General features: G+C 42.2%; 1 protein-coding gene across 2 annotated transcripts in view; it reads right to left on the bottom strand.

The window, feature by feature from the left end:
* LOC139381506 (hedgehog acyltransferase) overlaps nt 1-23784 on the bottom strand; it is a 103117-nt gene that overhangs the window by 77745 nt on the left and 1588 nt on the right. For both annotated transcript variants that reach the window (XM_071125108.1, XM_071125107.1), the window contains 5 exons: nt 23368-23435; nt 23073-23186; nt 22751-22945; nt 10147-10362; nt 8034-8208 (listed from right to left, as the gene is read on the bottom strand). In XM_071125108.1, coding sequence (XP_070981209.1) covers nt 8034-8208; nt 10147-10362; nt 22751-22945; nt 23073-23186; nt 23368-23435 — 768 coding nt within the window. The remainder of the gene's footprint in view (nt 1-8033; nt 8209-10146; nt 10363-22750; nt 22946-23072; nt 23187-23367; nt 23436-23784) is intronic.

Consider the following 23784-nt stretch of genomic DNA (forward strand, 5'->3'; position numbering starts at 1 on the left):
TTATACTTAAATCCAAACTGGTTCTCTAGCAAATGTTCAAGAATGGCCTTATTCCCTTTATTCAGATTACAACCTCTCACTTCCAGTTATTTGAAAAGGAAATCTCAGAAATATCACTATTTTTAAAACAAGAAAGTTGGTTGCAATTTCAATTTAATCCACCAGAAAATACAGAACAAATAATATAACAAATATTGTGGTTAAACTCAAATATACTAATTGAATAAAAAAGTATGTATAATCTTCATAAATTATATCATAAATACAACTGGTGCAGTTGTCATACCTGTAGCTAACTAAAACATATTAAAATGTCTGCTCTACCCAAAATTACAACCCACAAATTGCAGCATTACCGCGAAAATGGAAGGGAGAAAGCGGTCTGTCGGCCCTGCATTAAAGACCACCATTTTTGGTCCTTAAATGAAACTGGTAGCTGGCAGCTTCATTAAATAGTAGCCGCAAAACACCAGTCTCAACGCCAACAGTGAAGAGGTGACAGAGTTCCTCTGTCCAGTGTTTGTGTTCTTTTGCCCATCTCAATCTTTTCTTTTTATTTGCCAGTCTGGCTTTTTCGTTGCAACAACAGTTTTCAGCTGTGCTAACATAACTGCAAAAGAGTTTTCTAATAATCAATTAGCCTTTTAAAATGATAAACTTGGATTAACTAACACAACATGCCATTGTAACACAGGAGTAATGGTTGCTGATAAAGCAGATGTTTCCATAGTCTTTTTTTGTTTGTTTGAATTTTACCCCATTTTCTCCACAATTTCGTGGTATCCAATTGTTTAGTAGCTACTATCTTGTCTCATCGCTACAACTCCTGTACGGGCTCGGGACAGACGTCCTCTGATACACAACCCAACCAAGCCGCACTGCTTCTTAACACAGCGCGCATCCAACCCGGAAGCCAGCCGCACCAATGTGTCGGAGGAAACACCATGCGCGGCAATAAAAAAGTCATCTTTAGCCATGTAGTACTTTTCTTAAATTTTCTTAAGTTTGCAATTAACTAAAACAAGCGGACAAGAAAATTACATTTAAAAAAGGTGAAGTCTTTGCTGTGAGCCAATGGGATAGCCTAGGTAACCACAGGTTGTTATCCCCACCGGCAGGCAGGGCAGCAACGTTTCATTTAATATTGACTGGGACTATAGGCCTGCATAATTCATGAACAGTGGAGACATTTCTGTGTTATGGTGGATTGGCATTGGGGTTAACATGTCAGGAAAAATAACATTTTGCCCATTTGAAACTTACAGTTTTGCTGACTGGTTCCATTGGTTATTTCAATTGAACATGTATATTTTATTTATATGGGACAGTATTTAGACTTGATAACCACCTGTTAATTCAATTTCCAGCAAGTGTCCCATTCACATCAATAAATAATTTACAAGGAATTCCGTTCTTGTCTCAACCCTAAATCTGCTTGAAAATGCCTTTCACAAAGGTGTTATAAACAGTATGGAAATAATAAATAGCCTCACAATGAGAACATGAATGGGTACTTATAAACACTTTGTAGCTTGAGGCTTCCATGATTGAAACGAAAAATGGTTGCTCATGGGAGGGACAGGAGAAAGAACAGGGGAAATAGAGGAAGAGAATGAGCATTCACAAAAGAGAAAGGGAATGTAAAATATATAGTACCAATCAAAAGTTTGGACACCTACTTACTCCAGGGTTTTACTTTATTTTTTACTCTTTTCTACATTGTAGAATAATAGTGAAGACATCAAATAACTCATATGGAATCATGTAGTAACCAAAAAAGTCTTAAATTAAAATATATTTTATATTTGTGATTCTTCAAAGTAGCCACACTTTGCCGTGATGACAGCTTTGCACACTCCTAGCATTCTCTCAACCAGCTTCATGAGGTAGTCACCTGGAATGCATTTCAATTAACAGGTGTGCCTTGTTAAAAGTTAATTTGTGGAATTTCTTTCCTTCTTTATGCGTTTGAGTCAATCAGTTGTGTTGTGACAAGGTAGGGGTGGTATATAGAAAATAACCCTATTTGGTAAAAGACAAAGACCATATTATGGCAAGAACAGCTCAAATAAGCAAAGAGAAACAGCAGTCCATCATTACTTTAAGATATGAAGGTCAGTCAATGTGGAAAATGTCAAGAAATTTTGAACGTTTCTTCAAGTGCAGCCGCAAAAATCCATCAAGCGCTATGATGAAACTGGCTCTCATGAGGACCACCACAGGAAAGGAAGACCCAGAGTTACCTCTGCTGCAGATGATAAGTTCATTAGAGTTACCAGCCTCAGAAATTGCAGCCCAAATAAATTCTTCCCAGGGTTCAAGTAACAGACACATGTCAACATCAATAATAATGGCACCGAAGGAGATGGACATTTTACAATCCCGTAACCAATTGTGCATAGTTTTTAGCGTTATTTTGTACATAATGTTTCTGCCGCCATGTCTTATGACTGAAATGAGCTTCTTGACATCAGGGCAGCGATTACTCAACCCGTACTGTTGCGTGAGTGCAGCAAGGAGCCAAGGTAAGTTACTAGCTAGCATTAAACGTATCTCATAAACAATATTCACATAATCACTAGTTTACTTCACATGGTTGTTGATATTACTAGATTAAATAGCTTGTCCTGCGTTGCATATAATCAACGCGGTGCCTGTTAATTTATCATCGAATCATAGCCTACTTCGCCAAATGATTTAACAAAAGCACAATCCAATAATCAGTATCGGCATTGAAAAATCATAAAATCGGTCAACCTCTATAAACTACCTTTACCATTGGTCCTATTAGCCAAAGTACAATCAATCAATAATAAAATAGATGAACTACGAGCACATATATCCTACCAACGGGACATTAAAAACATTAAAACTGACATCTTAGGTTTCACCGAGTCGTGGCGGGTTTTAAGCTTTTTCGGCAGGATAGAACAGCGGCCTCTGGTAAGACAAGGGGCGGTGGACTATGTATATTAGTAAACAACAGCTGGTGCATGAAATCTAAAGAAGTCTAGCGAGTATCTCCTGATAAGCTGTAGACCACACTATTTACCAAGACGGATCACAAATATATTTTTCGTAGCTGTCTATATACCACTGCAGACCAATGCTGGCACTAAGAGCACACTCAATGAGCTGTATACGGCCATAAGCAAACAGGAAAACGCTCATCCAGAGGCGGCGCTCCTAGTGGCCGGGGGACTTTAATGCAGGGAAACATAAATCCGTTTGACCTCATTTCTACCAGCATGATACATGTAAAACCAGAGGGGGGGGGGGGGGGGACTCCAGACCACCTTTACTCCACACACAGATGTGTACAAAGTTCTCCCTCACCCTCCATTTCACAAATCTGACCATAATTATATCCTCCCGATTCCTGCTTACAAGCAAAAACCTAAGCAGGAAGCACGAGTGACTAGGTCAATAAGAAAGTGGTCAGATGAAGCAGATGCTAAGCTACAGGACTGTTTTGTTAGCACAGACAGGAATATGTCCTGGGATTCTTCCAATGGCATTGAGGAGTACACCACATCAGTCACTGGCTTCATCAATAAGTGCATTGATGACGTCGTCCCCACAGTGACCGTACGTACATACCCCAACCAGAAGCCATAAAGGCTAGAGCTGCCGCTTTCAAGGCGTGGGACTTTAACCTGGAAGCTTATAAGAAATCCCGCTATGCCCTCCAATGAACCATCAAACAGGCAAAGCATCAATACAGGACTAAGATTGAATCGTACTGCACCGGCTCCGGTGCTCGTCAGATGTGGCAGGGCTTGCAAACTATAAGACTACAAAAGGGAAGCACAGCCACGAGCTGCACAGTGAAATGAACCAAACAGACAAGCTAAATTACTTCTATACTCGCTTCGAGGCAAGTAACACTGAAACATGCATGAGAGCACCAGCTGTTCCAAGACGACTGTGTGATCACGCTCTCCGTAGCCGATGTGAGTAAGACCATTAAACTGATCAACATTCACAAGGCCGCAGGACTAAACGGATTACCAGGACGTGTACCCCGAGCACGCGCTGTGTCTTCACTGACATTTTTGACATGTCCCTGACTGCGTCTGTAATTCCAACATGTTGCACGCAGACCACCAATGTCCATGTGCCCAAGAACAATAAGGTAACCTGCCTAAATGACTACCGACTCGTAGCACTCACGTCTGTAGCCATGAACTGCTTTGAAAGGCTGGTCATGTCTCACCAACACAATTAACCCAAAAACCCTAGACCCACTCCAATTTGCATACTGCCCAACAGATCCACAGATGATGCAATCTCTACTGCACTCAATTATCTGCCGCCATTGTTGCAACCCCTATTACGAGTCTGTTCAACCTCTCTTTCGTATTGTCTGAGATTCCTAAAGATTGGAAAGCGGCCGTGGTCATCCCCCTCTTCAAAGGGGGAAACACTCTGGACTCAAACTGTTACAGACCTATATCCATCCTGCCCTGCCTTTCTAAAGTCTTCGAAAGCCAAGTGAACAAATAGATCACCGACCATTTCGTATCCCACCGTACCTTCTCCACTATCGAACTGGTCACGGGTGCACAAGCCGCACTCAAGGTCCTAAACATTATCATAACCGCCATCGATAAAAGACAGTACTGTGCAACCGTCTTCATCGACCTGGCCAAGGCTTTCGACTCTGTCAATCACCACATTCTTATCGGCAGACTCAACAGCCTTGGTTTCTCTAATGACTGCCTCGCCTGGTTCACTAACTACTTCTCAGATAGAGTTCAGTGTGTCAAATCGGAGGGCCTGTTGTCTGGACCTCTGACAGTCTATGGGGGTGCCACAGGGTTAAATTCTTGGGCCGACTATATATCAATGATGTCGCTCTTGCTGCGGGTGATTCTTTGATCCACCTCTACTCAGACGACACCATTCTGTATACATCTGGCTCTTCTTTGGACACTGTGTTAACAAACAAGCTTCAACGCCAGTCAACACTCCTTCCATGGCCTCCAACTGCTCTTAAATGCACGTAAAACTAAATGCATGCTCTTCAACCGATCGCTGCCCGCATCCTCCCACATGACTAGCATCACTACTCTGGACGGTTCTGACTTAGAATATGTGGACAACTATAAATACCTAGGTGTCTGGCTAGACTGTAAACTCTCCTTCCAGACTCATATTAAACATCTCCAATCCAAAATTAAATCTAGACTCAGCTTCCTATTTCGCAACAAAGCCTCCTTCACTCATGCTGCCAAACATATCCATAAACTGACTATCCTTCCGATCCTTGACTTCGGCGATGTCATTTACAAAATAGCCTCCAACACTCTACTCAGCAAATTGGATGCGGTCTATCACAGTGCCATCCGTTTTGTCACCATATTGCCCCATATACTACCCACCACTGCTACCTGTATGCTCTCGCTGGCTGGTATTCGCTACATATTCGTCGCCAAACCCACTGGCTCCAGGTCAGCTATAAGTCTTCGCTAGGTAAAGCCCCGCCTTATCTCAGCTTACTGGTCACCAAAGCAACACCCACCCGTAGCACACGCTCCAGCAGGTATATTTCACTGGTCATCCCCAAAGCCAACACCCACTTTGGCCGCCTTTCCTTCCAGTTCTCTGCTGCCTATGACTGGAACGAATTGCAAAAATAAATAAAAAATCAAGTTGTAGACTTATATCTCCCTCACTAACTTTAAGGGTCAGCTGTCAGAGAAGCTTACCGATCGCTGCAGCTGTACACAGCCTATCTGTAAATAGATCATCCAACCAACTACCTACCTCATCCCCATATTTGTTTTTGTTTTTCTGCACACCGGTATTTCTACTTGCACATCCTCATTTGCATATATATTACTCCAGTGTAAATTGCAATTACTTCACCACTATTGGCCTATTTATTGCCTTAACCTCCTTACTTCATTCGCACACACTGCATACAGATTTTTCTATTGTGTTATTGACTGTACGTTTGTTTATCCCAAGTGTAACACTGTTGTTTTTGTCACACTGCTTTGCTTTATCTTGACCAGGTCGCAGTTGTAAATGAGAATTTGTTCTCAACTGGCCTACCTGGTTAAATACTTAATTTTTTATTTTTTTTAAACACTGCCCTTTTCCACCTGGACAAAAGCAACACCTATGTGAGAATGCTATTCATTGACTACAGCTCAGCATTCAACACCATAGTGCCCTCTAAGCTCATCACTAAGCTAAAGACGCTGGGACTAAACACCTCAGGTTGAGAGCTTCAAGTTCCTTAGTGTCCACAACACCAACAAACTATCATGGTCCAAACACACCAAGACAGTCGTGAAGAGAGCACGACAAAACCTATTCCCCCTCAGGAGACTGAAAGGATTTGGCATGGGTCCTCAGATCCTCAAAAGGTTCTACAGGTGCACCATCGAGAGCGTCCTGACTTGTTGCATCACTGCCTGGTATGGCAATTGCTCTGCCACCGACCGCAAGATACTACAGAGGGTAGGTCGTACGGCCCAGTACATCACTGGGGCCAAGCTTCCTGCCACCCAGGACCTATATACTAGGCAGTGTCAGAGGAAGGCCCTGGAAATTGTCAAAGACTCCAGCCACCCTAGTCAAGACTCCTGAACAGCTAATCCAAGGGCTACCGTAGTGTTCAATAGTTTACTAGCAGATAGACTGCATAGAGAGAAACTCTCTAAAGCCCTCAGCCTCTACCACTTGGTACTTGTGTATATTTGAGAGGATTGGATCAGTGTTCGTAATATGATGGTAGCTCCATCTTGCCCTCTGATGGGCCAGGTGGAGAATGGCTGCCATATTGCTTACTGCACAGGTTGGTTTGTCACCGAACAATTTCATTACCTCCATGATTAAGAATTCAGAGAATTTAAAATCATCTATCAATTTGCGTCCTACTTCAGAACTAACTACTACTACTACACTTATTAGCCTTCTCTCCAGTATGCTTTAAGATAACTATTGGGTAAAGGCAGGCTGTGCAGCCCAGGCAGCCTTTGTTCCTCTCAATTTGTGTTCTACTTCATAACTGCTACTACACTTAGCTTTCCATCTCAAAAACCATTAGGCTGACTGAGAACTTGTATTGGGTCGATTCCACGCCAGCATGGCCCAAAATATTTTTGGCATCTCCGATTGTTCTGGTAATTCTCATGTAGAAACGTTATTGGGAGGAATGATGTTCATCATGGTTTTTACATACAGTATCACAAACCATTTTTTTAAAGAAAATCATGACGAAAGTGGCCATTTTAGGCCCTTTTTAGACCTATAAAATGCCTCCTGTAAGACCTTATGATCCATGAACCGTACATGGTTTCAAAAGTACCTCTTTTGATTTAGATTATTTTTTGACATATTGTTTTGAACAATATACTCTTCAAACACATTACATTTCCAGAGTGGGCTCTCTGCTACCTTTGAAGAAATGATAAATGTTATACATATAAAACCCAATGACAGGCCACATTGCACATACAGCAAGATTTTCACTGTACGCTGCAATAGTTGCTGCAACCCTGTGTGTACATGTGACGATTAAACAACCTGAATATTAAAAATCACCAGAGTTCCTTTGAATCCATTTTGCAATTCACTGTGTTGGTGTTACAAATCAATGGCAAAAATAATTGTGTTACAAATCAAACACACTTCCTCCCAAGTAAGTTTATATGTGAGGATTGCCAGTACAATCTGAGACACCAAAAATATTTTTGTGCTATGCTGGCATGAAATCGCCCAATTTCCCTGTAGACAAAACAAAAGGTTCAGTACTTTACAAGCTTGCTGTTACCTACAGAGTGTCGCTCTCTCTCAGGCAAAATCTTTACCGTGTGAAATACAGTGGAGGGTCCCAAAAGTTTTGCTTTCAGGCAACTGAACAGATGGCTTTATCATCGAACTCAAGTTTGAGGCGGTTTCCTTAGCTAAATAAAGAGTATGGCAGTTTTGAACTACACAAAAACACACATGCATGTACATACTGCACGCACGCACACATAAACACATGTAAGCACACACACGCACACAGAAACACTTACCCAATGCCCAAGGTGGCAGGATCTCCAGATATGTTTCGTTGGCCTGTATAGTGTGCATGTACATCAGGTGTATCATGTACTCTGCTATAAGCCACCACACACAGATCCTGCCAGCGTTGGCCAGCAGCGAGAGGAACGTAATCCTAGCACCACGATCCTTCACAGGTACCTGCATCTACAATAATCACACAAAGGTAATACTTTATTTTACAGCCCTATTACCAATAAGACAAGTATTTGGTGTGGTGGATACTACGGAAAAACGTTACACTTAAGAGTTTATAAACTTAATCATTTCTATATTTATTATATGACTTTGGGGTGCTTGTCAAATAGAATGGAACGTACAGTATGGAAGGTTTATTGAACATCCAGTACAGGTAGAGTGTTGTGAGGAGCATTCATACAGGCCCCTCAGAGGAAGAGGAGGACCATCCTACTCAGTGAATAAAAATGGAATTAAAATAAAAGCAAATATATTCACATTACCAAATACCTGATTTAAACCCCCTTTTTTCCAATAAAGATGTACAGTAGTTTCAACAGCACCCTCTGGGGTTAGCATCATGGTGTAGCCAGAGGGCAGCCATTTTCCATCCTCCTCTGGACTTCAATGCAAAACCTAGGAGGCACATGGCTCCACACCCCCTTCCTGGCACATTGAATGTTTCCTCTCTAAGTCCTGTCAATTTTCTCTCATTACTGTATGTAGTCAATCACAATCACATTATTACACATCAATGTGATTTTAATCCTTGCTTGGACTAACACATTCTTAGCTCTTTTGTCCAACTGTGTTATTTATTTTCCCAGTCAAATCCTGTCCTGCCCTCAGTGGAAGAGTTGAGCTATTCAACACCATCCATTCATGATGAGCCTGTCCTGCACTGAAGCCTCTGAACACCACAACCCCTGTCCTGCTCTGAAGTCAAGCCTCTGAACATCTCAACTCATGCCTCATACCCTCATTCAATCACTGCTGTGATCCCTTCCCAACACGTTGTAAGTAGCCTTCCCATTCCCCATAATATTTTAAAATAAAATGTCTATATTAAAATGTTTTAAGTTAAAATAATGTCGTTCATCATTATTTTTAAACATGATTTGTCGTCTCCGTGCCTATACCATGTGTTTCCCGTCCTCCTCAATATTTCAAGTCACCAGCCTCCTCTGCTCCTCTGATAGTCTGTATGGAGATGGGACCGGTGAGGACGATGATAAATAATGGAAGGGATTCTTTCCATACAAGCACTCTCCACATTTCCTAATAACCTTAGCCCAATTTTTTTTCTTGCCATTCACCACCCACTACTTTCTCATCTCTAGCAGCATCACCTACTGCACAGTATTTGAGGGAATGGGTTTTTCCTGCAGTAGAAAAACAGAATTACGCATGGAGTGCATTGTGATAGCCCAACAGGAGCTACTCAGCTGTGCTTTGCAGACCTGGATTCAAATAGTATTTTCAATGCTTGCAAGTACTTTTTTAGCTGTGCTTCATTGAGCATGCCTGTTGAGATGGAACCAATAGAAATTTCCCAAAAGTGCAAACTCCCTCCTTCCTGCCCTCAGTAAACCTACAGCAATGGATCATTGCAGCCCTTTTTCCACCAGAGTTTTATTTAGCTCTTATAAAACTCACCCCAAGGCGCTGAGAAATCCCTGAGCCTTCACACTCAGAGTCTAAAACTACACCAGAGAGAGAGAAATCACAGAAAATCCTGCAACACTGACTTGTCTTTTTCAATCTGTGATGAGAATTTGGAGTGATGTTTCATTTTGGGAAGCAGGAGTTTGGAACCAAGGGGATACCTCTTGATCTTGCTATGTTACCCATTTGCTCCCAGGAAAACTTTTGCATCAATTGCTCTCAAATGAAAATTGAATGTTCCCAGTGAGGAAAATTGCTTGAAGATTTGCACCTTTCATGTCAGATCAGTGGCTGATTTCTCCCTGGCAGCTGATTGACTGATATTTCACCTGTTGGAGGTAGTCCTTGAAGGTGACAGCTCATTGCCTGATATCTCACCTGACATCCTCCCGCCCCGTCAGCTCATTTGCTGACTTCGCCTGAGTTCCTCCTGCACTAAAAGCTCATTGGTTGATATCTCACCTGCTGGAGGAAGTCCTTGAAGGTGAGGATGGGTCCGTTGAAGAACAAAGGATGGTAGAAGGAGTAAGCGGTCAGCCAGTAGACCTGCTGCTGCAGTCCTCCAGCCTCCAGGGGGCGCCAGCAGTGCTCCAGGCTGAAGCTGATGAAGCGCAGGCCACACACTGCCACACTGAAGAGTAAGAGGTAGTACTCCTCTTCTGTCTGGTACCAGCTTCTCTGTGGGTGAAGAACAACACGCCTGGTGAGGCAGCGGCGGCGGCAGAATACATCACACTGAAGAGTAAATGGTAGCATGGTTGCATCACTGACTGGTATGGCAACTGCTCGGCCTCCGACCGCAAGGCACTACAGAGGGTAGTGCGAATTGCCCAGTACATCACTGGGGCCATGCTTCCTGCCATCCAGGACCTCTATACCAGGCGGTGTCAGGGGAAGGCCCTAAAAATGGTCAAAGACTCCAGCTACCCTAGTCATGGACTGTTTTCTCTGCTACCACATGGCAAATGGTATCGGAGCGCCATGTCTAGATCCAAGAGGCTTCTAAAACAGCTTCTACCCCCAAGCCATAAGACTCCTGAACATCTAGACAAATGGCTACTCAGACTATTTGCAGTGCCCCCCACCCACTCTTTACACTGCTACTCTCTGTTGTCATCTATGCATAGTCACTTTAATAACTCTACCTACATGTACATACTACCTTAAATAACCGGTGCCCCCGCACATTGACTCTATCAGTACCCCCCTGTATATAGTCTCGCTATTGTTATTTCACTGCTGCTCTTTAAGTACTTGTATCTCCTATTCTTATCTGTATTTCACTGTTTCACTGTTGTATTCGGCGCATGTGACTAATACAATTTGATTAGTACTCCTCCTCTGTCTGGTGCCAGCTTCTCTGTGGGAGACAACATACCAGAAACCACAACAATTGTCAAAAACAGAGATGACCTCTTTGTTTCCATCTGAACTTGTTCAATAAGAAACACATTTTCGTTTTCCGAAGGTGCCGCCTAATGAACATGACCCAGGGCTGTGTTCAGCATGTCTACTGACATGTAGAATAAGGAATCATGTCAACTCTATTCATGACATTCTATCTGCAATGTTCAGTGCCAGAATGTTGCACCCTGCTGAATGTGACCCAAGTTTTCTAGTGCATTTTGCCTAAGACTACGGTATGAGAGTTCACATGTAAGAGCGAGACATCGCAGTAGCTGTTCCTCTAGGAATCTGTGACAACACTCATCCACATGGATTTGGTTGGTTTCCATTTGAAGAGGCAGAAACAACTCAAGTCTCATCACTCTTACTGTACTAACATCACTACCAGATCTGGTCCTTTGTGTGTGATGAAGGCAGGAGGCTAAATATACATGTATTACAAAACAAACAATGAATCAACAATGCCAGTCCAATAATGAAACACATCATGCAATAAACCATGTGCAGGCTTCTTCTTTTATCTGCAGAGCAAAATATATAGCCATACAATGCCTTCAGAAAGTATCCACACCCCTCGACTTATTCCACATTTTGTTGTGTTATTCAAAATTGATTCAATTGATTTTTCCTCAACCATAAACACACTATACCCCATAATGACAAAGTGAAATCATGTTTTTAGACATTTGAAAATGAAAAAGACAGAAATCTCTCATTAACATTAGTATTCACACTGGACTCAATACTTTGTAGAAGTACTTTCTGCGGCAATTAAAGCTTGGAGTCCTTGGGTAGGTCTGTCAGCTTTGCATATCTGGATTTGGGGATTTTTTTCCCCATTCCCCATTTTTTCCCCATTCTAGATGGAGAGCGGTAGTGAATCTTCAAGTCTTTCCACAGATTTGAAATGGGATTCAAGTCTGGGCCACTCAAGGACTTTCAAATTCGTGTTCTGAAGCCATTCCAGCGTTGCTTTGGCTGTATGCTTGGGGTTATTGTCCTGTTAGAATGTACATCTTCGCCCCAGTATGAGGTTGTTTGCACTCCGAAGCAGGTTCTAATCAAGGATTTGCCTGTATTTGGCTCATTCATTGTTCCCTCTTTCCTTACCAGTCACCCAGTCCCTGCCGCTGAAAAGCATCCCGATAGCATGCTGCTGCCACCACGCTTCATGGTAGAGATGGTGTTAGACAGGTGATGAGCTGTGCTTGTTTTTTTCCAGACAGCACTTGGAGCCAGGCCAAAGAGTTCCATTTTTGTCTCATCAGACCACAGAATGCAAACTCCAGGTATGCAGTCATTTGCCTTTTTCTTAGGAGTAGCTTGCGTCTGGCCATTCTCCCGTAATGTCCAGATTGGTGAAGTGCTGTAGAGAGTTCTCCTTATGGCAGGTTCTTCCATCTCAGCCAGGACACTCTGTAGTTCTGTCAGAGTGGTCATTGGATTCTTGGTCACCTCCCTGACTAAGGTCCTTCATGCCCGGTTGCTCAGTTTGGTCAGACAGCCAGCTCTAGGCAGAGTCTGGGTAGTTGCAGGTTTTTCCATTTCCCAATGATGGAGACCCCCGTGTTCTTGGACACTTTTCAACACTCTAGAAAGGGTTTTATACTCTTCACCAGGTACAGTATATGCCTCATCACAATTCTATCTAGGAGACCTACAGACAGTTCCTTGGACTTCATTGTGTAGTTTCTGCTCTGACATGCACTGTCAACTGTGGGACCTTATAGACACCTGTGTTTCTCTCCAAATTATCTCCAAAACAATTGAATGGGCCACGGACTCCAATCAAGTTGTAGTGACATCTCAAGGACAATCAAAGGAAATTGGATGCACCTGAGCTCAATTCGGAGTGTTATGGCAAAGGGGTGTGAATACTTGCGTAAATTGATATCTGTATTTAATTTGGAAAACATTTGCATACTTATATAAAAACATGTTTTCACTGTCATTATGGGGTAATGTCTGTAGATGGGTGAAGAAAAAAATTACATTTAACTAAACAAAAATGTGAAATAAGTCAAGGTGTATGAATACTTTCTGATCTTCTGAAGGAACTGTACATATGTTTCCCCCAGGATTCAGATTCATACGGGGGGCGGCAGAGAAAGAAATAAAGGGAGGGAGTGGATGATGATCATCAGGATATTAGAATTGCAGTGAGAGCAGTTGTTGATATCTATTGCATATTAAGATCATCATAAGGTAATTAAGGGGGATGGAGAGCGATAGTGCAATCACTGTGTAACATGGTTAACTGCGTTAGGAGAAAGGAGAGCAAGTTTACTTCTCTCCATGTGAAGAAACAACAGATGAAGCAACACATACTCTAAACAAAGAGGAAAAAAATGTAACATAGTAATCATCCACTGTATAATGATGTCTTTCTTAAGGCCAGGCTGAAATGACCATTTTGCATCTACTTAGCAATTTTGAGATTTCTTGGTCCTTCAATGGGAGTACTATTAGTAGCCTTCCATTTAAGTTGTCAATGCCAGGTTTATTATTGTTATCGATCATTAAATAGTACCCGCAAAACACCAGTCTCAATGTCAACAGTGAAGAGGCGATTCCGGGATGCTGGCCTTCTAGGCAGAGTTCCTCTGTCCAGTGTGTGGTCTTTTGCCCATCTTAATCTTTTCTTTTTATTGACCAGTCTGAGATATGGCTTTTTCTTTGCAACTCTGCCTAAAAGGCCAGCATCCCAGGGTCGCCTCTTCACTGTTGACTTTGAGACTGGTGTTTTGCGGGTAATTTCTCACATGGAATAGCCTTCATATCTCAGAACAAGAATAGACTGACAAGTTTCAGAAGAAAGTCTTTGTTTCTGGCCATTTTGAACCTGTAATTGGAACTCACAAATGCTGATGCTCCAGATACTCAACTAGTCTAAAGAAAGACAGTTTTATTGCTTCTTTAAAATCAGCACAACAGTTTTCAGCTGTGCTAACATAATTGCAAAAGGGTTTTCTAATGATCAGCCAGTCTTTTAAAATGATAAACTTGGATTAGCTAACACAACGTGCCATTGGAACACAAGAGTGATGGTTGCTAATAATGGGCCTCTGCACGCCTATGTAGATATTCCATTTAAAAAACTGCCGTTTCCAGCTACAATAGTCATTTACAACATTAACAATGTCTACACTGTATTTCTGATCAATTTGATATTATTTTAATTTTAATGGACAAAACAAAAAGTTATTGTCTTTCAAAAACAAGGACATTACTAAGTGACCCCAAACTTTTGAATGGTAGTGTGTGTGTATGTATATAGCAACACCTCCCCCCATAAGCATTACTGTCTCTTCTATATATGTTATATCTGTGCTTCTACATCAGCATTGCATGCTGTTTGGGGTTTAAGGCTGGGTTTCTGTATAGCACTTTGGGACCTCTGCTGATGTTGAAAGGGCTTCATAAATACATGTAATTTCTTGGCCAAAGAAAGTCTCTTCTCATTGGTGTCCTTTAGTAGTGGTTTCTTTGCAGCAATTCAACCATGAAGGACTGATTCACACAGTCTCCTCTGAACAGTTGATGTTGAGAGGTCTTAAAATTATAATTTTTTAAATAATGTCACTTTCGTTTAACTAGGCAGGTCACTTAAGAACAAATTCTTATTTACAATGTCGGCCTACCCCGGCCAAACCCTAACCCGGACGACGCTGTGCTAATTGTGCGTCGCCCTATGGGACTCCCAACCATGGCCGGTTGTGATACAGCCTGGAATCTAACCAGGGTCTGTAGTGAAGCTTCTTGGGAGCGCAGCATTTATTTGGGCTGCAATCTGAGGCTGATAACTCGAATGAACTTATCCCCTGCAGCAGAGGTAACTCTGGGTCTTCCTTTCCTGTGGCGGCCCTCATGAGAACCAGTTTCATCATAACGCTTGATGTTTTTTGCAAGTGCACTTGAAGAAACTTTCAAAGTTCTTGAAATGTTCCACATTGAGTGACCTTCATGTCTTAAAGTGATGAAGGACTGTCATTTATTTTTGCTTATTTGTGCTGTTCTTGCCATAATATGGACTTGGTCTTTTACCAAATAGGGCCATCTTCCGTATACCACCCCTACCTTGTCACAGCACCACTGATTGGCTCAACCGCATTAAGTAGGAAATGCATTCCTGAGCCCAGATTCACAAAACACTTCTTACGCAAAAACTTAAGAAGCTTCTTTAAAAAAAAAAGTTCATAAGTGCAATTTCTCACTAATATCTTAAGATTTAATGATTTTCTTATGAACTTCTGAAACATCTTCTTACTAATCTTCTGTCATGACGTTGCCCTCTTTGGGTACAGCAAGCCCCATCCCCCTGCCTCCTACAACTAGGCTGCTGTGGTGAGAGAGGTCGTAAATTCCTCGAAGAGATTATCTCCTCATGGACACAGTATAGAGAGAGTGAAGTTTCATAGAGAACAAAATAATTTCTTCCACCTCACAGAACTTGAGGTCCGAACAACATTTGTGTTCCGCAGAAGGTATAAAAGATCGGTGAAGAATCCAGCAACGAACTGGTCCGTTTGGTACAAGTTTGTAAATCTCATGAGAGACGGTGCGGCCACATTACCATAACGCTGTTTATATAATTGCCTCAGATATGAGGTTTACATCTAATTGTTGTATAAGATGAGTGAGGATGATACCGTTTGTAAAATTGTGATTTTTTTCCCCCTTTTGAGATGAACTAAATCAGAGGACCGCCCATGAGCCCAGTTAGGGTCAGGCATCCTGGCACAGGCCCTTTTCTGCAACTCCTGAATAAAACCCCAACTTTGAGAAAATCTCAACAGACCATGTTTTTCTCCATGACGAGAGGACAAAGGTTACAGACCATTGCTGAATCCTTTAACCATACCACGTGGTTAAACTCTTAGACTATTGATACCGACAGAATAAGAACAAGTCTTTGATATTAATTACTAGTCTACAGCTAGGAATTCGGTATCATTGAACGCGAAGAACGACAACCGCCGAAACACCCATTTTATAACGAAATGAATTAATGTCACTCTGAACAATCCATCCTAACCACGAGACAGAGACAGAGAGGACAGAAACTCTCCAACAGAAACTAACTTTTCAACAGCGATCAAGACGACACACTGAGCGTAAATACACTGCTCAAAAAAATAAAGGGAACACTAAAATAACACATCCTAGATCTGAATGAATGAAATATTCTTATTAAATACTTTTTCTTTACATAGTTGAATGTGCTGACAACAAAATCACAAAAATTATCAATGGAAATCAAATTTATCAACCCATGGAGGTCTGGATTTGGAGTCACACTCAAAATTAAAGTGGAAAACCACACTACAGGCTGATCCAACTTTGATGTAATGTCCTTAAAACAAGTCAAAATGAGGCTCAGTAGTGTGTGTGGCCTCCACGTGCCTGTATGACCTCCCTACAACGCCTGGGCATGCTCCTGATGAGGTGGCGGATGGTCTCCTTAGGGATCTCCTCCCAGACCTGGACTAAAGCATCCGCCAACTCCTGGACAGTCTGTGGTGCAACGTGCCGTTGGTGGATGGAGCGAGACATGATGTCCTAGATGTGCTCAATTGGATTCAGGTCTGGGGAACGGGCGGGCCAGTCCATAGCATCAATGCCTTTCTCTTGCAGGAACTGCTGACACATTCCAGCCACATGAGGTCTAGCATTGTCTTGCATTAGGAGGAACCCAGGGCCAACCGCACCAGCATATGGTCTCACAAGGGGTCTGAGGATCTCATCTCGGTACCTAATGGCAGTCAGGCTACCTCTGGTGAGCACAGGAGGGCTGTGCGGCCCCCCAAAGAAATGCCACCCCACACCATGACTGACCCACCGCCAAACCGGTCATGCTGGAGGAGGTTGCAGGCAGCAGAACGTTCTCCACGGCGTCTCCAGACTGTCACGTCTGTCACATGTGCTCAGTGTGAACCTACTTTCATCTGTGAAGAGCACAGGGCGCCAGTGGCAAATTTGCCAATCTTGGTGTTCTCTGGCAAATGCCAAACATCCTGCACGGTGTTGGGCTGTAAGCAAAACCCCCACCTGTGGACGTCGGGCCCTCATACCACCCTCATGGAGTCTGTTTCTGACCGTTTGAGCAGACACATGCACATTTGTGGCCTGCTGGAGGTCATTTTGCAGGGCTCTGGCAGTGCTCCTCCTGCTCCTCCTTGCACAAAGGTGGAGGTAGCGGTCCTGCTGCTGGGTTGTTGCCCTCCTACGGCCTCCTCCACATCTCCTAATGTACTGGCCTGTCTCCTGGTAGCGCCTCCTTGCTCTGGACACTACGCTGACAGACACAGCAAACCTTCTTGCCACATCTCGCATTGATGTGCCATCCTGGATGAGCTGCACTACCTGAGCCACTTGTGTGGGTTGTAGACTCCGTCTCATGCTACCACTAGAGTGAAAGCACCGCCAGCATTCAAAAGTGACCAAAACATCAGCCAGGAAGCATAGGAACTGAGAAGTGGTCTGTGGTTATCACCTGCAGAACCACTCCTTTATTGGGGGTGTCTTGCTAATTGCCTATAATTTCCACCTGTTGTCTATTCCATTTGCACAACAGCATGTGAAATTTATTGTCAATCAGTGTTGCTTCCTAAGTGGACAGTTTGATTTCACAGAAGTGTGATTGACTTGGAGTTACATTGTGTTGTTTAAGTGTTCCCTTTATTTTTTTGAGCAGTGTATGTATATTGATTGCAATTGTTCCCCGATGAGTGAGGGTTCATGTGCAAAGGAATAGCATTTCAATTGTTATAATTATCAACTTTCTGTTGTCTTCTCAGTCGACCCCCACTTCCCTTTTGTACAACAAGTCGCCATGCCGGTTTAGCCCACTAGGGCACATTCCCCTATCATTTCTTGTAACCATTTTTACTTTGTTTGTTTGTTTGTTTGTTTATGCATTTCTGTGAATTACTTAGTAAGTAAATAAATGATTTAAGACAATTGATGTATGGATGACTCATAGTGAAGACTGGGTTTGTGCAGAAAACCAACAATTTACGACGTTTGGAATGAGACTAACGTGAGGTAAAGTAAATCATTAATTCGAAGACTAATTGATCAGATATAATTTCCTAATATAACTTTTCAGATATTTTATAACTTAAATCTGAATATTTTCCTTGGTGCCCCGACTTTCTAGTTAATTACAGTTACATGATTAATCAGTTGAATCGCGTAATACTAATTACAGAGAATCCTTGATAAAAACTAAAAGTCTTAATTTAATGATAGTAAAGACGCAACACTTCTTAAGATGTTTGTTACAAGGCAACCAATTTAGCTAGCAATGGCAATCATGTTTGCATATTTCTTACTGAGATTAGGGTTCTAAAATATGTTCTTGGGTTTAAAATCATCAATACTAAACCTTTCAGATCAAGTTGAGTGAATTAAACATGGTCAATTGTTTTCTTGAGCTTATTCTCTCACTGCCCTGAGTTTAATACAAGGGTTTAGCCATCTTGGAATCATTTCCAAAACTTTATTTTCAAGAATCAAATTTCTTATTCAATTTTTGCTTAATTAATGAAAAACGTAAGAAATAGCGCAAGAAAATTTCCAATACCCTTTGAGGAAAAGCAACTCTGCTTAACTTTCTTCTTAAGTCTATAGTTAAGGGGGAAAAATGGCAGTTACGAAGTAATTTCTTCTTAAGGTTATGTGAATCCAGCCCCCAGGTGACTACCTCATGAAGCTGGTTGAGAGAATACCAAGAGCGTGCAAAGCAGTCATCAAGGCAAGAAATCTCAAATATAAAATATATTTTGATTTGTTTAACATGTTTTTGGCTACTACATGATTCCATGTGTGTTATTTCATAGTTTTGATGTGTTCACTATTATTCTACAATGTAGAAAACATTAAATTAAAGATAAACCCTGGAATGAGTAAGTGTGTCCAAACTTTTTTCTGGTGTTGTAACAGCTGGGTTAAGGCCACAAAAGTTTCCCCCCAAAAAATGCACGAAAAAGGTCTGCTTTCAGCTGAACAATAGTTCATTGTGTGTTAAATCATGTCGACGCACCTTGAACAGTGCAAGAGCACTACACAAAACACACCCATGGCTGACATTACTGAACTATTATTTTCCCAAAGAGACTAGCAGACACTTGAGTACATCAATCTAGACAGATCCATCAGAGGTACTGCAGAGGCTTTAGATGTGGATCTCTGTCGTCATAGAGAGGAAGCGATTCTCCCTCAGTGTGAATTGTGAGTGGCAGGTCAACATGCAAGATGAGACAGCACAGTGGGTGAGAGAGCAGGGACCTTAAAGTCCTTCTACAACATGTATTTGTACCCTTAAGTGCATGTACATTACTTTATTTATACTTGGTATATCGCTTTTCAACAGGAAAAGTTGAATTTTTTTTTTACAAGTTTTAAAATATATATATAATTAAGTCACTGGACGACTTCTTCGATGTTTAAACACACCAAATCACTGAGGTCATCTCAGCACTGGACAACGAGGAGGATGAAAAGGAAGAGGTGGAGGAGACATAAGGAGCATGAGGAGGAAGAGGATCATAAGGGACAGAATTGACAACATCAGTCAGTCTGGACTGCCAATAGTCAGATAACAGACACCGTGACAAAGTGCTGATACAGGTGTCTACTCTGCTCTGGGCTCAGCTAATCGATAAACACAGGCTGCATCCCAAATTGCACCCTATTTCCTATATTTTACACTACTTTTAGGCAGTGGTGGACAAAGTACTCAAATGTCAAACTCAGCAAAAAAAGAAACGTCCCTTTTTCAGGACCCTGTCTTTCAAAGATAATTCGTAAAAATCCAAATAACTTCACAGATCTTCATTGTAAAGGGTTTAAACACTGTTTCCCATGCTTGTTCAATGATCCATAAACAATTAATGAACATGCACCTGTGGAACGGTCATTAAGACACTAACAGCTTACAGACGGTAGGCAATTAAGGTCACAGTTATGAAAACTTAGGACACTAAAGAGGCCTTTCTACTGACTGAAAAACACCAAAAGAAAGATGCCCAGGGTACCTGCTAATCTGGGTGAACGTGCCTGGGGCATGCTGCAAGGAGGCATGAGGACTGCAGATGTGGCGAGGGCAATAAATTGCAATGTCAGTACTGTGAGACAACTAAGACAGAGCTACAGGGAGACAGGACGGACAGCTGATCGTCCTCGCAGTGGCAGACCACGTGTAACAACACCTGCACAGGATCGGTACATCCGAACATCACACCTGCGGGACAGGTACAGGGTGGCAACAACTGCCCGAGTTACACCAGGAACGCACAATCCCTCCATCAGTACTCAGACTGTCCGCAATAGGCTGAGAGGCTGGACTGAGGGCTTGTAGGCCTGTTGTAAGGCAGGTCCTCACCAGACATCACTGGCAACAACGTCGCTTATGGGAACAAACCCACCGTCGCTGGACCAGACAGGACTGGCAAAAAGTGCTCTTCACTGACGAATCACGGTTTTGAATCACCAGGGGTGATGGTCGGATTCGCGTTTATCATCGAAGGAATGAGCGTTACACCGTGGCCTGTAATCTGGAGCGGGATGGATTTGGAGGTGGAGGGTCTGTCATGGTCTGGGGCAGTGTGTCACAGCATCATAGGTCTGAGCTTCTCATTGCAGGCAATCTCAACACTGTGCGTTACAGGGAAGACATCCTCCTCCCTCATATAGTACCCTTCCTGCAGGCTCATCCTGACATAACCTTCCAGCATGACAATGTCACCAGCCATACTGCTCGATCTCAACGTGATTTCCTGCAAGACAGGAATGTCAGTGTTCTGCCGTGGCCAGCGAAGAGCCCGGATCTCAATCCCATTGAGCACGTCTGGGACCTGTTGGATCGGAGGGTGAGGGCTAGGGTCATTCCCCCAAGAAATGTCCGGGAATTTGCAGGTGCCTTGGTGGAAGAGTGGGGTAACATCGAACAGAAAGAACTGGTAAATCTGGTGCAGTCCATGATGAGGAGATGCACTGCAGTACTTAATGCATGGTGGCCATACCAGATACTGACTGTTACTTTTGATTTTGACCCCCCTTTTGTTAAGGGACACATGATTCAATTTCTGTTAGTCACATGTCTGTGGAACTTGTTCAGTTTATGTCTCAGTTGGTGAATCTTATGTTTTAAGTTTGCTGAAAATAAACACAGTTGACAGTGAGAGGAAGTTACTTTTTTTTCGGGTAGCTTTCGTTTGACCCAAGTTAAACAATTTAAAGGCAATGTTACCAAATAGTAATTGAGTGTATGTAAACGTCTGACCCACTTGGAATGTGATGACAAAAATAAAAGCTGAAATAAATCACTACAATTATTCTGGCATTTCACATTCTTAAAATAAAGTGGTGATACTAACTGGCCTAAGACAGGTAATTTTTACTAGGATTAAAATGTCAGAAATTGTGAAAAACTGAGTTTAAATGTATTCACACACACACACACACACACACACACACACACACACACACACGCCCTTCCCTGTTGCACACAAGCTTTCCATTTCTCCAGTAAAAAGGGGATTTATGTTTGATATAAGATGAATTCGTCTTCCCCGTTACTTTATTTGGCACTTATAGTATTTATTTATTTATCTAACATCTTGAGATGGGAAGATTTTTTGTATTTTTATTAAATTCAATCAAATTGTATTTGTCACATGAACCGAAACCAGCAGGTGTACCTTACTGTGAAATACTTAGTTACAAGCCCTTAACTATTTCTTGAGCTGCGTTGTTGGTTAAGAAAATATTTACTAAATAAACTACTGTGAAGAAAAAAAAGTATCAATAAAATAACAATAACAAGGCTATATACAGGGTGTACCAGTACCGAGTCAATGTGCGGGGTACAGGTTAGTCGAGGTAATTTGTACATGTAGGTAGGGGTAAGGTGACTATGCATTTATAATAAACAGCAAGTAGCAGCAGTGTGTCAATGTAAATAGTTCAGGTGAACATGTGCTCTTTATATAAGAATGTTAAAATTAGGTGACATTTTAAAAAATCCACCAAGACACACTATTCAAAAGGCACTTAATTGGTGGAACGACCCAGTTTAAACATCAATGAAGAAATGCAGTCTGTCAGGTATCCAATAACAGGGGGCTGGGAGTGGTGTGAGGGGCTGAGCACCCCAATAACGAAAAGCAATATTTGAATGTGCCAACCACACACAGAAACACAGACAACGACACTCTCACACAAATATGTCAAAGATATGGACATTTGGCACCTCCAAGAGTCAATATGTAATTTGAACATTATTCAACAAGATGACATAATATACAATAGCGTGATTCCCTATTTACAGATACCAACAAGGGAATGGGGACGGCAACAGGCTATGTATGGTCAGACTGACACACCTGGTTAAAATACTTAGGCTTCTAATGGTTTTAAAATGCTCTGTCCTGTGACAATAGACATCAAGTAATCTTGATGCCAGAGGGCCTGGATATTACTTTGGGGGTCTGTCTTCATATCTGTAAAATCAAACTAGGGAACAACTGCTTCGGTCTGTGTGACTCTGCTGCAGTAGGCAGGTGTGGGGGGGGGGGGAGGTGTGTATTTCTTGCAGTGGGTGGATGAGAGAAAGGGATAGCATGCAAGAGATTAAGTAAAAAGAGGTGCGACTCACCTGTATCTCCTGCAGTGGGGGGATGTGGAGGGTGGAAAGTAGCAGCAGGGCACAGCTCCAGGACAGGGCAGGGTTACACAGCTGGGCAACAGCCAATGACAGGCCCAGATGGCCAAGGACCACACCCAATCCTTTAATCCCCACTACACAGCAAGCCACAAGGAGACCATAGGCCAACAGAGCTGTCACTCTGAACTGATGGGAAGTTGAAAAGCAAAAAAGCATCAAAGCTATAGTATTTTGGTTCTAATTTGTCTGGAAAAAAATTGGGGTAAAAATGTTAAGGTCCCACTTCAGCTGATGTTTTCCTTGTATATTATACCTTAGGAATGAAGAAGCTGGCTAGTCTGGAGACCACGGCATGGCCCAACAAAGTCCACAGCAAAGACTTTCTAGCCCAGTGACTCCAGAAACTCCACTCAAAGTCTGTAGGGTCCTGTCACAGACAACTCATTTTATCATGGGCCCAGTCTGAAAATGTCATGCCATATGACACACCCTAGGAATATATATTTTTTTAAATGACAGGCCTCTGGATTTAAAAAATAATAATAATTTACGCACCTTTGGAAGTCGTACAATGTTTGTAGACCCCAATAGCCATAAATTATACTCACCTTTTTATGCCCCCATATTAGAAAGCCTTTCTCCAGTTGGAACTGTCTCTCCAATCCTGCTTCATGCTCTAGGAAAAGAGAGCATATTTTAGTGACATCTTCTCACATTGTCTGTACAGTTTCAATCATTCAGTTTTTATTCCGGAGTTTTGCCAGGAGGCTTGAAGAACTCTACTATGAAGTATGACAAGCTCTGTGGGGAACGATGTTTGGTGTCCTATGGTTTTAATTTAAACATAACGCCGGAAACGTAGCCCCTCCCTCAACCAGCATTTCTCAAGCTCGGTCCGGGGATCCCAAGAAGTGAACATTTATGTTTCTGCCCTAGCACTACACAGCAGATTCAAATAATCAACTCATCATCAAGCTTTGATTATTTGAATCAGTTGTGTAATGCTAGGGCAAAAAACAAAAGGT

Source organism: Oncorhynchus clarkii, chromosome 23, assembly GCF_045791955.1.
Source record: "Oncorhynchus clarkii lewisi isolate Uvic-CL-2024 chromosome 23, UVic_Ocla_1.0, whole genome shotgun sequence".
NCBI lineage: Eukaryota > Metazoa > Chordata > Actinopteri > Salmoniformes > Salmonidae > Oncorhynchus > Oncorhynchus clarkii.